Genomic DNA, 18,264 nt, shown 5'->3' on the forward strand with positions numbered 1-18,264 from the left:
CGCTGATAAGGAAGAAAGTGTTAGAGGTAGAAGAACACCCTGTATAAATGCCAGCAGTCGGCACAGTCCGCCCTGGGCAGCTCGAGTACTGTTTGAAATGAACTGCAAAGCAGGGGCCAGACAGGTAGATCTGGAAGCATGGGCATATCACTCACCGAGTTAAGCTCGTAATTACGAGAGCCTATATATTTATCTTCTTTTGGCAATATGGGGGCAGTGATATATGCAGAGGTGGTATTTATAAGCTAAGTTCATGATAACAATACAGTAAAATTGCTAATAAAATCTTTATTAGGTTTTTAAAGCCAGGCAGTAGCCTGCTTGTTTGAACAATATTCAATCTGTCAGATTTCATTGGAGCCAATGAATTTAAATAGCCCCTTGGCGAACGCTGCACTGAGATTTGAACCTGAATGCACGGTAGGGCTGAGGAACCCAGCTGGCCTCAGGACAGATGCACTCCTGGGAATGCCAGGCCGGTGCTGGAGCCAGGCTGGACACAGATCCTCCCTCTGACTGAAGACGGAAGAAAATGGGATTGTAGCGTGAAAAGCACTGGAGAGAGCACCTGTAAGAGATCAGGAAAGAGGGTCTGTTCCAACTTGCCCAGCAAGATCATGCTGCCCGTCAGGCAAGGGAAAACTACAACTCGAGCCTCTTTCTACCTTATTACTGATGGTTTTTAGAATATAAAATGAGGTAATAACTCATTGTCTCTTTCTAGAATGTGTTAAGAACAGTTACGTTAAATTTACATAATTAGGGCCGTTGAGGCTTAGTTTGTTTGCTCACTGACCATCAACTGGAATATTAAATAAAATCTTTATTTATGACCTCTTTCATCATCTGCCTAAGTAGCGGTTTTTGTAACCTCAATAACTTCGGGGCCTCAGAGTCTGTGCTTCTCTGGCGGCTGCAGGCCACCGGGCATCCCCAGGGCACACCTGACGTGCTCCTGGGCTTTAAAAGCTGTGTGCTTTGACTTCTAGGACAAGCCCCCCAGCTCTGTATAGAGAGCGTATCCTGGATTTGATCACTTCTGTTTTTCTCTCTCCTACTATGACCCCGGTCCCGCCCACTGCAGCCACTTCTAACTGGACTCGTGCTCCAGGGTTTCCTGAGTGTTCTTTCCAGGAGCTCACATCACCCCCCTGCATAAAACCCTCCAACATGGTTGTTTCCCATGCGTGCTTGGAATGAAATCCACACAGCCTGTATGCCCTGCACCCTCCTTCATCCCCATCTCTCTCCCTGCCCCCCACCCCTCTACTCTCCAGCCACTCAGGTGTCTCCCTGTGCCATGGAACTTGGCAAGGTTGGCTGGTCGTAGGTCCAGCCCTCACACTGAGGTTTCTTCCACCAGAATACCCTTACTCCAGATCTTCCCGTGCTTCCTCCTTTTCATCATTCAGATCTTAATGCCACCCCCCAGGAGGCATTTCCTCACCACCTATCCCCATCATTCTCAAGCTTGGCTGGGTGGGAAGTTAAAAAAAACAACAACAACAAAAAGCAGATGGTTGCTCTGACCCCTCCTCATACCCGTTAAATAGGCTCGCTGGGGCTAAGAAGCACTATCTTTTTTATTTATTTTTTTCCTGTACGCGGGCCTCTCACTGTTGTGGCCTCTCCCGTTGCGGAGCACAGGCTCCGGACACGCAGGCTCAGCGGCCACAGCTCACGGGCCCAGCCGCACCGCGGCATGTGGGATCTTCCCGGACCAGGGCACGAACCCATGTCCCCTGCATCGGCAGGCGGACTCTCAACCACTGCACCACCAGGGAAACCCGAAGCACTATCTTAATGTATTTCTCAGTTTTGTCCTCTACACAGCAGTTATCTGATCTAGAACCATCTCATCTTTATGTAGGTATGTTATGTTTGAGCTCATTGCCTGCCTTCTCCACTGGACTGGAACTCCTTGAGAACATGGATTCTGTCAATCTTATTCATTTTCATAGTACCCTTAGTGCCTAGGGCATTGCCTGGTACATGATAAGTGCGGGGTACGTATATGTTTGGGGGCCTGAACAATGTATATTTCCAGGGCATTTGGGAGGGAGATAAAAGAACTGGAAAACCCCCAAAGCTATTAAAGATGTTAAAGTCATGGAGGCCAAAACTGTTTTGATAAACTGGCCATCACAGGAGAGCCCAGTTCTGTTTTTTTTTTTTTTTTTTTTTGCGGTATGTGGGCCTCTCACTGCTGTGGCCTCTCCCGTTGCGGAGCACAGGCTCCGGACGCACAGGCTCAGCGGCCATGGCTCACGGGCCCAGCTGCTTCGCGGCATGTGGGATCTTCCTGGACCGGGGCACGAGCCCGTGTCCCCTGCATCGGCAGGCGGACTCTCAACCACTGCGCTACCAGGGAAGCCCTGTTTTGGTTTTTTTGGTTTTTTCTCTTGACATTCACAGATACTTGAACCTGGGTGGTCTGGTGGTTGGAACCCAGTTTTTGGAGCTAGATTTTACTTTTATCTCTGCCATTAATCCTGCACAGTTGTTTGGCTTCTGTTGTAACACACGCAAGAAGGTTATAAGGAGAAGTTATTTTTGTGAAGCACTCTTATGGTTAGGAACCTTAAGGAAAAGTGGTAATTGGATTTTGATATGCTGCATTGTCTATTACCAAACTTCCTAAAGTCTAAACAGATCAGCTCCTTACGTGCAGTTGCTTAAATTTTAATAGCCACGGAGTTGGCCTGGAGATAGGAGCCAGGCGAGAGATGAGAGGGACCACACAGGGTACCAGCCATTGCTGAGCGAGAGTAAGCAACAGCAGGGAGGAAGAGAACTAGAGTTTATCCACCTTGGATGGCCAGAGTTAGTGTGAGTCTTTCGATTGTTTGCTTCTTTTTTCAGCTCTCCCCACCCCCACCCATTTTATTCAGTCCCTCTGCCACTACCCAAATTTAGGTGCTTGCTGTTTTGTTTCATAGAAATTTTTATTCTCTTCCTTACTATGCAAATAATTCAATATGTGTGTTATTGAAAAGATTAGAAAATATGGACAAGCAAAAAGAAAAAACCTTAAATTTCTAATATTTTAACTACCTGGAGATACACCCATGACTAACACTTTGGTGTTCATCCTTCAAACTCCTTTTGTGTGTGTATAAGATACCATTTTTGTCTGTTCTTAACAAAATGGGCTTGTTTTCTACATACATTTGTGTAACCGATTTTGTACTTAATAACATGAATTTGTTTATTGCAGTTTGTAGTGGTTGGACAGTTCTCAGTGTATGAATGGTCCTTTATTTAATCAGTCATGAATTGTTGCATATTGAGGTTGTTTTCACTTTTTTCACTGTTATCAACAATGCTGCCTGAACCTTCCTGTAGATAAAAGTTTGCACACATTGGGCTTCCCTGGTGGTGCAGTGGTTGAGAGTCCGCCTGCTGACGCAGGGGACACGAGTTCGTGCCCCGGTCCGGGAAGATCGCACGTGCCGCGGAGCAGCTGGGCCCGTGAGCCATGGCCGCTGAGCCTGCACGTCCGGAGGCTGTGCGCCGCAACGGGAGAGGCCACAACAGTGAGAGGCCCGCGTACCGCCCCCCCCCCAAAAAAAGTTTGCACACATTAATTGATTATGTTTTAGGGTAAATTCCTGGAAGAGCGATTGTGGTGTCAAGGAGTGTGGGCATTATCAAGACTCTTGCTGTATTGTTGGATTGTCCTCTGGAGAGTGTAGTGCCATAAACTTCTATCTTCTTGTCGTAAGGAGCCTTTCTTTCTCCTTCAGATCTTCATGATTCTTCCCTGGATTCAACCAACAATCTACCCAACTCCAGGCTCTTCGCCCTCCAGTTCATTTAACTCTCCTCTGCCAGATTTAAGGGTCTGAAGCACAAATTCATCATGTCACTAAAAGTTCCAGATTTTATCTGCCATTATGAACTCCATACCTTCCTTTGTGCTTGCCCTCCCTCCAGCACACTTGCACTTCTTGTGGCTCTTCATCTCCAGCCTTCCTTCCTTGGTTCCTGGCTCACCGTTTACCCACCCAGACCTCCAGTTGTTTGGGGCAGAAATTGCACTTTTCATCTATGTGTTCCCAGCACTGGCCTGCACTCAGCACATAGAGCAGGCACTGAATTGGAGTCTATGGCCTTTCCTTTCCCCACCTGCCATCTCTACTTGATCATCTCCCCCTCTTTTACAAGACTGATGTTACATGACCACATGGTCACATCTTCCCTCTGATGTCATGTGTTCCTAATTTCACAGACTTTCTCCATCTCCTCCTTTTTCTCAATATAACAATAATCTTTCCCTCCTCTGAATTCGTGGAGTAATTTATCTCCAGTTCTCGTATATTACCTACCATTTTTTCTGTAATATCATAATTTTCCATCTATATTCTCTATTATAAGTCTTTCCAGGCTGAGAGCTATCCCTTGCAAAGTTGAGAAGGGGCGGGGAAGGAAGCCTACAGTTATGCTAATGTAAAAAGCACTGACATCATTTTGGTATGTATCCTTTTAGTATCTTCCTCTGTCTATAGTAGACATGTAATCTTACATCATCCTAAGCATAATGTCCAGAGGCACTCCACTTTTAATCCTTTCCTCCTTGGCTCAGTATATGACTGCAGTATGTAGTGCTGTAGCTGTTTTACCGAGACTTTAAAGGACTTGTAACGTAGCTGCTGTTATAAATGGCTTTCAGAAGAACAATAGCTCTGGTGGTTTGGAGAACAAAAATGACTTGCTTAAAAAAATCTCTGCTCGTGTCAGAACCATGAAATAGAGTAGTTGGAAACCTACTCTCCCCTTATCTTTTTTTTTCCACTGGTTTGTGCACTTTCTCATAGATGTACTTTTTTTTTTTTAACATCTTTATTGGAGTATAATTGCTTTACAATGGTGTGTTAGTTTCTGCTTTATAACAAAGTGAGTCAGCCATACATATACATGTATCCCCATATCTCCTCCTTCTTGCATCTCCCTCCCACCCTCCCTATCCCACCCCTCTAGGTGGTCACAAAGCACCGAGCTGATCTCCCTGTGCTATGTGGCTGCTTCCCACTAGCTATCTGTTTTACATTTGGTAGTGTATATATGTCCATGCCACTCTCTCACTTAGTCCCAGCCTACCCTTCCCCCTCCCCGCGTCCTCAAGTCCATTCTCTACATCTGCGTCTTTATTCCTGTCCTGCCCCTAGGTTCTTCAGAACCCTTTTTTTTTTTCAGATTCCATATATATGCATTAGCATATGGTATTTATTTTTCTGTTTCTGACTTACCTCACTCTGTATGACAGACTTTAGGTCCATCCACCTCACTACAAATAACTCAGTTTAGTTTCTTTTTATGGTTGAGTAATATTCCATTGTATGTATGTGCCACGTCTTCTTTATCCATTCATCTGTTGATGGACACTTAGGTTGCTTCCATGTCCTGGCTCTTGTAAATAGAGCTGCAGCGAACATTGTGGTGCTGTTTTTGAATTATGGTTTTCTCAGAGTATATGCCCAGTATTGGGATTGCTGGGTCGTATGGTAGTTCTATTTTTAGTGTTTTAAGGAACCTCCATACTGTTCTCCATAGTGGCTGTATCAATTTACATTCCCACCAACAGTGCAAGAGGGTTCCCTTTTCTCTACACCCTCTCCAGCATTTATTGTTTGTAAATTTTTAGATGATGGCCATTCTGACTGGTGTGAGAGGTTATCTCATTGTAGTTTTTCTTTGCATTTCTCTAATGATTAGTGATGTTGAGCATCCTTTCATGTGTTTGTTGGCAATCTGTATGTCTTCTTTGGAGAAATGTCTATTTAGGTCTTCTTGCCATTTTTGGATTGGGTTGTTTGTTTTTTTGATACTGAGCTGCATGAGCTGCTTGTAAGTTTTGGAGTTTAATCCTTTGTCAGTTGCTTCATTTGCAAATATTTTCTCCCACTCTGAAGGTTGTCTTTTTGTCTTGTTTATGGTTTCCTTTGCTGTGCAAAAGCTTTTCAGTTTCATTAGGTCCCATTTGTTTATTTTTGTTTTTATTTCCATTTCTGTAGGAGGTGGGTCAAAAAGGATCTTGCTGTGATTTATGTCATAGAGTGTTCTGCCTATGTTTTTCCTCTAAGAGTTTTATAGTGTCTGGCCTTACATTTAGGGCTTTAATACTTTTTTTTTTTTTTTCTGGTATGCAGGCCTCTCACTGTTGTGGCCTCTCCCGTTGCGGAGCACAGGCTCCAGATGCGCAGGCTCAGCGGCCATGGCTCACGGGCCCAGCCGCTCCGCGGCATGTGGGATCTTCCCGGACTAGGGCATGAACCCATGTCCCCTGCATCAGCAGGCTGACTCTCAACCACTGCGCCACCAGGGAAGCCCTAGGTCTTTAATACATTTTGAGTTTATTTTTGTGTATGGTGTTAGGGAGTGTTCTAATTTCATTCTTTTACATGTAGCTGTCCAGTTTTCCCAGCACCACTTATTGAAGAGGCCGTCTTTTCTCCATTGTATATTCTTGCCTCCTTTATCAAAAATAAAGTGACCATATGTGCATAGGTTTATCTCTGGGCTTTCTATCCTGTTCCATTGATCTATATTTCTGTTTTTGTGCCAGTATGTCCCCTAATCTTGAGTGGTGTAAGCCTGTGAAAATGTGACTTCTGTGTTTGCTTCCATGTCAGCTGACCCGTATCGCGCTATTAGTTGCTGCAGGTGAGCATTAGTGTCATATCGTGACTGTTCCTCTTAGATGCTAGTTGCAGAGCTCATCAGAGTTGTGTGATTTATTTTAGAGGGCATCTAACATTGTCAGAGAAGTTTGGGAAGTTGAGGGCAGAAAAGGAACTAAGTGAGCTCACCAGCCAGGTCTGAACTTGATTAAGCTTGTATCCTTTGTTATAACTTACGTTAACACCCATAAAATCTGTAAAGCAAGACTGGAATACTGTTTACACAAAAAATATATATACATATATAAATGTTTTTAGAGATCACGCTGTAAATGAATATAGTACTATATAATTATTCTGATAGCCTTCTAGTTAGATTACCTTGAAAATCCAAAATGATCTTGATGAACAGTAAAACATTATGATTTCATAGTTCATCTGTATACCTCCTACATAGATGTATAATACTTGTATCTAACAGGATTACCAAATTACATACCTTTTTGGTATCTGTAACATGCCTAAAATACCAGAGCATTCATTGGCCAGTTATGGTTTGGAAACCACACTGACATTGCCAGAGGAGGATTTGTTCACCGATATAGATGGCCTTCAAGTTTCTCATACCATTTTGAGAGAAATGAGATCCTTTTTCTGGTATTTAAGCCTTTCTTTATTCAGATGATTAAATTTAAGAAATGTCCTGTTTCTACATAACACACTGTGTGATTCGTCTTAACTCACCCACCATCTATGCAGAGATAATTTATCGAATGTGATTGTTTTTTGCCTTGACAAACTTGCCAGCAAGTTCAGCTGATGAGTGTGTGGCTGTATGGTTGTTGGTGCTGCTCTGAGGAGGTCCTGGGGTGTGAGGAGTGGTGGCGAGAAGAAAGCAGCCAATCAGAAACACATTTCTCCTCTGTGCTGCTGCTTCAGTGGTCTGGAGCTAGGCGAGCATGCATCCCTAAGTGAAATGCTTCTGGGCAGTATCATTCACAGCTTTAAGTAGCCTTTGTTTAAAAACTCCTAGTTCTGTGTTCCCAGTCTTGGCCTATGTATTAATATTAGTTTGCTAGGGCTGTCATAACAAAGCACCACAAACTAGGTGGCTTAAAGAAAAAAAAAAGAAAAGAATTTTATTGTCTCACAGTTCCAGAGGCTGAGACCAAGGTGTTAGCAAGGTTGCTTCCTTCTGAGGGCCTGTTCCATGTTTCTTCCCTAGCTTCATTTGGGTGGTTTGCTGGCAATCTTTGGCATTCCTGGGTTTGTAGAAGCATCACCCTGATCTCTGCCTTCATCTTCATGTGGCGCTCTCCCCGTGTGCACGTCTGGGTCCAGATTTCCCCTTTTCATAAGGACTATAGTCATTTTGGATTGGGTGCCCACCCTACTCCAGTAGGATCTCATCTTAACCAATTACATTTGCAACGATTGCATTCTGAGGTTAGGACTTCAACGTGGATTTTTGGGGGGGACATAGTTCAACCCATATTCACCTTTCTCCTGAGGTCCACACTAGTCCTTTTGGTTTCCTGCTGGATACCATACTTCACTGTTCCATGGGTATCTCCAGTTTAACACAGTTAGAATTGGTCTTACTCTCTCACAATTCCCTTATTTTTCCTTTTTTATTTTTTATCTTTGGTGGTGGTGTCATCATCCCACTCAATTATCTAAGTTGTATTTCTCCACTTTTCCCCTTTCTCCGATGCTAGTGCTCCAGCTCTGGTTTAGACCCCTGCTGTGTCTAGCTGTCAGGCTGTCTCCCCGCATCTCATCTTTCCTCTGTTAAATTCATCTTCCACAGCAGTTCCTTTTCTAAAATAAAGATATGAACCTGGTATTTATTAACCCTAAAAACCTCCAGTGACTTCTCGCTGCCTGCAAAAAAAAAAAGGTCAGGATGCTGTAACTGGCCTTTAAAGGCCTTTACAGGTGGCTGGCATGATAGCTCAACCACTCTTTTACTCGGCAGGACCATTAGATGCAGGGTCAGTAACACCTTTGTCCTTCTGTAAATACAGCACACCCCTCTGTACTTAGTTCTTTCCTCGGTGTGGATCGTCCTCCCCCTACCCTTCTCTCTTTTCTCCTCTCTCCATCCTCCCATACCGATTGGAATTCTGTCTCAGTCAAATGGGACCCAGGACACTTGGTTTTCAGGCCAAAATGCCAGAAGCCAATTGTTTCACCGTGCATGAGCCGTAACTTCTAATAGTTTTCTCAAAAGTAAAATGAGGAGGTGGAAGGAGATGATCTCTAAGATCTTTTCAGCTTTAAAATTTGTTCTTTAAATGCCACAGATTCGTGGAGCATTCCTTAATTTCCTTAGATTTATTCCTTAATTTATTATTTATTTATTTATTCCTTAAGGCAGAATAAATCACTTCTCCTCTGTGCCCCTTGATGCTTTATTTCTTCTTTTACTTTTGATACTCAGCTCGCATTCTGTCGGGGTTATATGCACATGACTACCTCTCCTTCCCCCAGCAGGCTGTCAGCTCCTTGAGGCCAGCTGGGAAGCTTCCACTCATATGTGTTTCCCTTGCCATCCCCACCTGCCCCTGGTCCTGCTCACACACACAAGATTCTCAGTGAGACAGACTCTATAGTCGAGGAGAAAATGTCCTGGGCAAGTGTTCTTCTGTAATACGTGCCATTCCTGAATGTTCCCCTGCGTTCGGAAGGATGTGTTTTTGGATGGTGAATGACATAGAGACCATGTAATGAACACACCAGAGTTTTCCTTTCTTTGTGGCATTCTTATAATCAGGTGGCATTCTGGGAAATAGCTAAGTTAATGTTGTAGCACTTACTTTGTATAAAAATGTGTTCTCTCTATAAGATTTTAGAAGTAATTAAGTGTTCTGTGAAACATGGGAAAGCACTTCTGTTTTCTTTCTCCTTCTATATCCTAGAGACTTGGACTATCCCAATGTATCATTGAAATATTTGTACATTTAAAATACAAAATAGTGGCAAAGAACTTAGTTCTAAGACAGCCTTTGTGGATTTATTTACTTCTTGGAAGTCAAAGCATCTGTGGCCTGTTCTGCACCTCCTAATGGATAGATGTGATCATATCATGACCCTGCTCAGAAACTTGCATCTCTGAACGTCTGATCTCATTCCACAGTGTTCTCTTATGTACTTTTCTGTCCAGATAAAATTAGTTCCTCACATTTTCCTTGTACACTCCGTAGCTTTCTTGCACCTGCCTTTCTGCAGGCATTTCCCCTGCCTAAGGTGACCCCCTTTCTATGCCCATTACTGCATACCTGAATTTCACTAATTTTTCGAGACCCAACTCACATTCCATCTCTGCCACAAAGCTTTCTTTGGTTTCCTACCAAAATTCTGTTATCATCATCTTGGTTCCTGTCTTATGGCTTGTCTTTCCTAGTATAGTATTCTAGACTAGTGTTATCTGTCTTACCAGACTGAAAGTGCCTTGGGGTCATATTTCATGGCCAGTTTATCTGTATTTTATCCTCCGCCCCAATATCATCCTTTAGTTCAATCCTCATGTGGTCAGTGGATATCAGTAATGAATGAATCTTTGTGAACCATTTTTACATGGTGTAGGAAGGTATTAATGAATGACTGAGCTGGTCTATTTTGTTGTTAACAACCATATAGTAATCTAAAGTGTCTAAGCTTTATTTTTAGAATTAATGTGTCACCATATCTTCAAATCTGTTGTGTCTTTTAGATTCTGTGTGTTATTTCAGTCCACTCTATGTAAAAGGAAATGCTAAGTGTTTATACGTGTTTTTAGGTGTGAATTTTATTTTTTGACAGTGACGTTTTATTTTTTTCCCTTAGTGTATATTTGCGTATGCTTTTATCTTCCACAAGCTACTGACTTTATGCTTTGTACTTGTTTTGTGTTGCAGATTAATATCCTTTCAAGAATTTGTGGCATTTGAATCTGTCCTGTGTGCCCCAGATGCTTTGTTCGTGGTGGCCTTCCAGCTGTTTGACAAAGCTGGCAAAGGAGAAGTTACTTTTGGTAAGGGGCGTGAGTGTGTGCACACCTAAGGAAGTGCAGACCTGTGTGAGCGGTTTGGTTTTTTTCCCCCAAGAATGAAGTGTATGGAAATGGTTTTAAGAAGTTAGCCTATCCCTCTTAACAAAGATATCTCGGTGTTTTGAGGCTCCAGTTCTTGAAAAAAAGTCTCCCTTCGTGAAAACTTAAGTTTCTGGCTTAGTAGTTTTGATGCTCTGCTTTAGTTGTAAGGTGAGGGAGGATGGAGCACAACTGAGTCGCAGGGTCATAGAAGGTGAGAGGCAGACAGGACTTGACCATCCACTTCTTTCCCTTCACAGTCAGTAGTGCTTTCCATGGTTAGAATGAAGACGTTAATAAAGTGCCTAAGAACAGAAGGGATTCATGTTCCCAGTACCTTGTGCCCTTACCTTGTCCTCATGGAGTAGCTTGAGTCCAGAGGCAGCACGCGAGATGGTAATTTGGAGCCGTACGTGGGGAACCCTGTTCTTCTCAATAACACGTTCCCCTCTGGCTGGGCTGGCCGTGTCTGCTGTGCTGCCCCTGCCTTTATTTGGGGACGCAGCACCATCTTCATGGGGCTCAGCTGCCAAGCTGCAGAAAACCCTGAAGTCTCTTAAGCATTAGGAGAAAGGGAAAACCAGGACGTGGTGGGGCAGTGGTACGTTCTTGTTTAAAAATAAACTGGTTACTGAAGATACATTGGACAGAAGACACCACGTTTCCCTCGGACTGTGCCGTGTCCAGCGTATGTCATCTGTGCATGTGAACCTGGTGTAGAAAGCATTGCCGTGGAGAATTTTGGAGCCCTTTTGGGGCACACAGATTGTGCATTCAGGGGAAATGGGTAATGCACCCATTTTAAATGTCTTTGTTCCTTGTCTCTAATTTATTCAGACTTCTTGGTCTTGTCTTACTTGTACGTTGTGAGGAATGTACAGATGGGGGAAATACAGATGGTGTAATAGAGCACCATCTGTTCTGGATGGTTCTGGAATTGGAGAGACTTAGCTCCTCCCAGCTCTGCCACTTTTGTCTCTGAGTCAAGTTAATTATCCTTTCAGGTCTTTATTTTCCTTATCAGAAATGAAGATAATAACTACATAAAGTATAGGTAAGGCAGCCTTCCCCTCCCCCACCCATTCCTCCACGTTCATTTGACATGACAGTTATTTAAGGCTAGATCAGCCAGGGCAGAGGCAAAAACACATATATTTACCTGGTTTTGTTTCATGTATTCTAGAAGCTCAGATGCTTTCCGTTAATACTTCATGAGGATTATTTGATATTTAAAAATCCCTAGAATAATTTTAGTTTTTTCCTCTCCCATCACCCAGTTCCTCTAGCCACAGCTTTTCAACGGAACACCAATAAAAATGTTCCCATTAAAATCTCCAAATAATAAATGAGCAGCTAGCTCATGGTGGTGTTGATTTAGCCAGTGGAAGTCAGTTTGATGAGAACGTTATGATGACGGGTAAAGCAGCAGAATGTGGGAGGTGGGAGTCATCTGTGAATTGTAGAAAGAACGTGGCACAACAACTGTTTCTGCTTCTCACTAGCTGTTTGTTGATGGACAAGTCATTTCCGATTTCTGAGCCTTATTTTCCTTATCTACAAAATCAGGGTAATAACCTACCTTCCAGGACTATTGCACATAAACGGGCCATGTGGAAAACAAAGGCCTTTATAAAAATAATATTACTGAAAGAAATAATGTGAGAGAACAAAGGAGGATTTTCTTCTTTTTCTTCTTCTTCTTTTTTTTGTTCTTTGAGAGGCCCTTTATTTTAACTTGCAGTTTAACCACTGGTCAGGTAGCTGGGAATTTTTCTTACTATCTGTGCTGTGTTGAACAATGTCCCATCTCTGAAGACATACGAGAGTGCGTAAGAAATCGGGGCTTCCAGGGGGCTACGATTCTGCTTCTGTCCTCGGCTGCACATGACTGTGGTGGAAGAGTGCATAGCCCATCTCTCGATACCCTGCCTTCTGCGGGTAATTTGTTCCAGAATCTGCCTGTCTCACAGAACACAAACAGGGTATGTCCTGTATCTATTTATGAGGAGCCAGTGGCGTCCTCACCCTGTGGGTGTAATAAAATGTAGCCTGGGCTTTTCTGAGCTGCTAATCCCCATTTAGGATTAAACTGAAAGAACTATGCGTAGTACAAAGAAGATACTCAGATGACCATCAAATTGCAAAATGATAGCTGACTTAACATTTTTCATGAGGTCGGGTAGAGTCATTCAGTGGAGGTGGGTGCTGTGTACAACAGGCTTTTGCCAAGTAAACACAATCATATGGGAGGTGTGGCAGCCTTAGGAGTGTTTTGTCAGCAGATACCTTTAGAAGAAGCTAACAAATAAGTACATTTTTCAGGAAACTTGTAATGGGGTTGAAGAAATTTTTTTTTTTTTTTTTTTTGCGGTACGCGGGCTTCTCACTGCTGTGGCCTCTCCCGTTGCGGAGCACAGGCTCCAGACGCGCAGGCCCAGCGACCATGGCTCACGGGCCCAGCCGCTCCGCGGCATGTGGGATCCTCCCGGACCGGGGCACGAACCCACGTCCCCTGCATCGGCAGGCGGACTCTCAACCACTGCACCACCAGGGAAGCCCAAGAAATTTTTTAAAAAATGGAGCTGGGCAGAAAAGTGGACTTACCGAGTCAATCTTGATCTCATAGCCCACAGTATTATAAGGGAATCCAGATCTGTGCCCTGGCTGTCTGTCCATATGAAGCTGTTTGAGAGACACACAGTGGCACTCTTTGCTCTGATTACTTCCTCAGCTCCCTGTAAATCCTTCGCTCAAGAGTGACCCTTCTGGGCTTCCCGGGTGGCGCAGTGGTTGAGAGTCTGCCTGCCGATGCAGGGGACACGGGTTCGGGCCCCGGTCTGGGAAGAGCCCACATGCCGCGGAGCAACTAGTCCCGTGAGCCACAATTACTGAGCCTGCGCGTCTGGAAGCTGTGCTCCGCAACAGGAGAAGCCGCAATAGTGAGAGGCCCGCGCACCGCGATGAGGAGTGGCCCCCACTTGACGCAACTAGAGAAAGCCCTCGCACAGAAACAAAGAGCCAACACAGCCATAAATAAATAAAGAAAAAAAAAATTTAAAAAAAAAAAAAAAAAAAAAAGAGTGACCCTTCTGTATATCAGAAGGTTGCCCTCCTGAGTGTGCGTCTTTGGGAGGAGTAGGCATGGAATGGCGAGAGAGAGGAAGGGCTCCTTTTTTAACCTCCCAGGTTGGCATGGTCAGCTGTGGTCACGGGGTGAGCACGGCGCTTGCACTAAACAGTGGGTCATCTGGGGCCTTCCCGTGGGCTGCAGGGAAGGCTGGCAAGTGGCCTCAGATCCCCCATGTCTCCCGGCTTTGCATTTCATCCAGAGGAGAGCAGTTACACTCTTTATCTGTTTACATATTAGGTTTCTACATAAGAGCTCATTTGAAGCAGGGCTTCTAGGACTAAGCCCAGTAAGCACCGGTATTTGTCAACAAGCGGGCAGTGTTAACGCTCCCACTAATGCTGATTCTGATACACACTAAACAAAAATCAGATGGAGCGTTTCAGTGTCGCATTTCAGTGAAGCCTTGCCCCGTGTTCTCTGAGGCCTTGTTTATGTTTACCATATTTTCATGTCTAGATCACTCCCTGTGTTTGCTACAATGAAAAGATCTTGATGAGGCCAGTTTTGTTCCTTTGATATCTAGTTCATTATGTTCTCCTGTTTCCTTTGAGGGAAAACATATCTCCACTATTCTTGTTCTCACCATGTTTTCTTATTTTGATACCCGATATTTGTAAGTGCATTTTATGATGCCAACAGATGTATAACATGATATCAGTATAAGTAGAAAATTCTACTTAACAATTTGCAATTCTGTGTGATTGGAGAAAAAAGTATTTTGTTCTAAATCTTTTCATTTGCATTTTTAGCCTATTTTATATGATAGTGACTTTTTACTCTTAATTTTTTCAAGTGTACTTTATTGAAGTAGAGCATACATGCAGAAGGATGCACGAATCCTAAGTGTACATTTTGATGACTTTGCACAGTATACATACTTGTTTCACCACCATCCAGATCAGAAAGAGAGTGGTACCAACACTCAGTAGGTCTCTTCCCAGTTACTGTTCCAATGGTAGCAAGGGATATTTATCACCATCAATTGATTTTGCTTGCTTTTAAACTTAATAAAAATGGAGTGATACAGGATTTATTCTTTCATTCTCACTTCTTTTGCTCAAATTTTATTTGTGAGATTCATCCATGTTTTTGCTATGTGTATTTTAATTTTGTTCTTTTCCTTTGCTGTATAGTATTCCATTGTATAACTTTACCCTAATACGTTTACTCATTCTACAGTTGATAGACACTTGCACATTTCCAGTTTTTTTTTTTTTTTTTTTTTTTTGGCGGTACGCGGGCTTCTCACTGTTGTGGCCTCTCCCGTTGCGGGGCACAGGCTCCGGACGCGCAGGCTCAGCGGCCATGGCTCACGGGCCCAGCTGCTCTGCGGCATGTGGGATCTTCCCTGACCGGGGCACGAACCCGTGTCCCCTGCATCGGCAGGCGGACTCTCAACCACTGCGCCACCAGGGAAGCCCCATTTCCAGTTTTGATTGCTACTAATATGCTTTGAACATTCTTTTATGTATTTTGGGGTGTGCATATGTGTAGGCATTTCTAGGAGTAGAATTGCTGGGTTGTAGAGAGCTTCCCTGGTGGCGCAGTGGTTAAGAATCCACCTGCCAATGCAGGTGACATGGGTTCGAGCCCTGGTCCAGGAACATCCCACATGCTGCGGAGCAACTAAGCCCGTGTGCCACAACTACTGAGACTGTGCTCTAGAGCCCGCGAGCCACAACTGCTGAGCCAGTGTGCTGCAACTACTGAAGCCCGCATGCCTAGAGCCCATGCTCTGCAACAAGAGAAGCCACTGCAATGAGAAGCCCGTGCACCACAACAAAGAGTAGCCCCCACTCGCAGCAACTAGAGAAAGCCCACGCGCAGCAATGAAGACCCAACACAGCCAAAAATAAATAAAATAAATTAAGAAAAAAAAAAAAAGAATTGCTGGGTCTTAGAAAATGTATATATTTAGCTTTTAGTAGATCTTACCAAACAGTTTTCCGAAGTGGTTGTACCAGTTTACGTTCATACCATCAGTGTATGAGAGTTCTAGTTATTCTACTTCCTTGCAAACACTTGCTGTTATCAGTTACTTTCATTTTAGTGATATCTCATGCTGTGGCTTTAATTTGCATTTTTCTCATTACTTATGGGTTGTACAACTTTTAAAAAACTGTTTATTGGCCACTTGAGTATCCTTTTTACTATGTGTCTATTTTCTAGATACAGGGGCTTTGTGGGTTGTATATTTCCAGATGTTTTTGCTCTGTGACTTGCACTTTTATTCCACTTCATGGAGTCCTGAGGAACATAAGTTCTTAATTTTAATGTAGTACAAATTACCAGCATTTTCTTTTATTGGTAGTGCTTTTTTAAAAAAAATAATAAATTTATTTATTTATTATTTTATTTTTGGCTGTGTTGGGTCTTCGTTGCTTCGTGCGGGCTTTCTTTAGTTGCGGCAAACGGGGGCTACTCTTCGTTGAGGTGCGCGGGCTTCTCGTTGAGTTGGCTTCTCTTGTCGCAGAGCGTGGGCTCTAGATCAGGGACAGCAAAGTTCTTTAAAGTGCCAAATAGTAAATATTTTGGGCTTTGTGGGCCATAGGATCTCTGTCACAACTACTCAACTCTGCTGTTCCTATGGATGCATGTAGCTATGGTCCGGTAAAACTTAATTTGCAAAGACAGCTGGTGGCCAGTGGAACATAGTTTGCTGACCCTTCCACCAGAGTATTAACAGGAGCATACACAAGTTGATGATAAGACTAGGGATTAAGACACTTAGTAGAATGGGTAGGTTGCGGTGATATTTGGGTATTTGCAATGAGCTATGAAACAAAGAAGGTTCTTTTCTTTGTGTCTAATATGATTTGGTTAGCTTCATTGAGAAAGTGACTTTTGAACACAAATTAGAAAGAAGTAAGGCAATTGATCATATAGAATAAGGAAGAAGGAGGGGAAGAGACTGTCCCAGGTGAAAGGAATGGCCTTTGCCCGGGTTGGAAGGCTGGAGTGTTCTTGACACATTTGAGGAAGAGCAAGGAGGACTTATGTGAATTGAGTGAGACAGGGGGTCCTGGTAGGAGAGGAACTCAGAGAAGTAATGGATCTGATCAAGGAAGGCCCTGTAGGCCAAGGTTAGGACTTGACTTTGATGGTAAGTGAACAGGGAAACCATTGCAGGGGGTTTGTTTGTTTGTTTGTTTAGCAAGAGAGTGTCATGATCTGGTTTATATTTTAACAGCATCATTCTGGCTGTTGGTTGAGAATAAACTATAGAAGGGCAAGAGCAGGAAGAGAGAGAACAGTTAGGAAACTATTGCAATAATTCAAATGAGGCATCATGGTGGCTTGGGCAGGAGTGAGGTTAGGGATATATTGAAGAGAGAATCAGTAGGGTTCTCTGATAGGTTGGACGTGGCCTGTGAAAGAGAGAAGAGGCAAGAAAGATTCTAAACTCTTTGGCCAGATCAACTGGAAGGGTGGAGTTATCAGCTGATAACCTGGAGGACTGCAGGCTTGGGGATGGTCGGGGAAAGAACAGGAGCTCACTTTTGGATATGTTAGTTTGATGCCTTTGGATATTTAAGTGAAGATGTCAAGTAGGCACTTAGATATCTGAGTGTGGAATTTGGGAGATAGAAATTCGGTAGTTATCAGCAAATAGATAGTGTTTGAAGCCATTTAACTGGATGAGTGAGTTAGAAGAATAAGTAAAGATAGGGGTGTCTATTGAATGCTTACTATGTTGTAGGACTGGAGATACAGCAGTGGCAAGACTAAAAAATCCTGATCAGATATTTTAGGGAGAGAGACAGTAAACAAATAGAACATGACATCATACTTTATATTCTCTATCTACAAGGTAAAGCAGGCTAGGTAGACAGGAGGGATAGAAGCTATCCAAGCAGACCTGGAGGAGTCTGTGCACCAAGGTGACGTGATACGGGCTGTGTATTGCAGGAAGAGATGGAGCTACAGGGTCTGGAGGTGATGGTCACTTGAGAGGTGCTTTGACAGTCTAGGCAGGGGTAATGCAGGCCTGGACTGGACCCCACCAGGGCCGTTCCAGAGGATGAATCCTATGACTTGGCTCCTGACTGACTGTGGTAAAAAGGAGATCAAAGGAAAGAAGAGGGACCCAGTAGTAGCTACTGAGTTTGTTCTGTTCCAATGACATGTGGTTTTACATGATCTCTCGAGAGAAGGGATATAGCTGTCATTTTAATCTTGAAGTTTATTGATCACTTACTATGAACTCGCCCTGAGCTAAGTGCTTTATATGTAATTGATTATTTAACTCTCAGAACCTAGGAGGTCTGTACTATTATAATTCTCATTTTTCTGATAAGGAAATGGCCTTGGAGAGGTTAAGTAACTTGTCTGTGGTCCTGGAGTTGCCTGTGGTGGAGCCAAGGTAGCAGCCAGAGGACGGCCAAGCATTACTCACTGTGCCACACTGCCTCCCTCTGGTGATGGCTATGCTCTGTGAGGAC

At 43.5% G+C, this 18,264-nt stretch overlaps 1 protein-coding gene across 1 annotated transcript in view; it reads left to right on the forward strand.

Moving 5' to 3' along the window:
- SLC25A13 (solute carrier family 25 member 13) overlaps positions 1–18,264 on the forward strand; it is a gene marked incomplete at both ends in the record, with an annotated part of 202,965 nt that overhangs the window by 77,568 nt on the left and 107,133 nt on the right. Inside the window, 1 exon segment of the mRNA XM_079712019.1 lies at positions 10,520–10,635. Within this exon segment, the coding sequence (XP_079568145.1) occupies positions 10,520–10,635 (116 nt within the window).

Source organism: Hyperoodon ampullatus (genome assembly GCF_949752795.1).
Source record: "Hyperoodon ampullatus genome assembly, chromosome: 9".
Classification (NCBI taxonomy): domain Eukaryota; kingdom Metazoa; phylum Chordata; class Mammalia; order Artiodactyla; family Ziphiidae; genus Hyperoodon; species Hyperoodon ampullatus.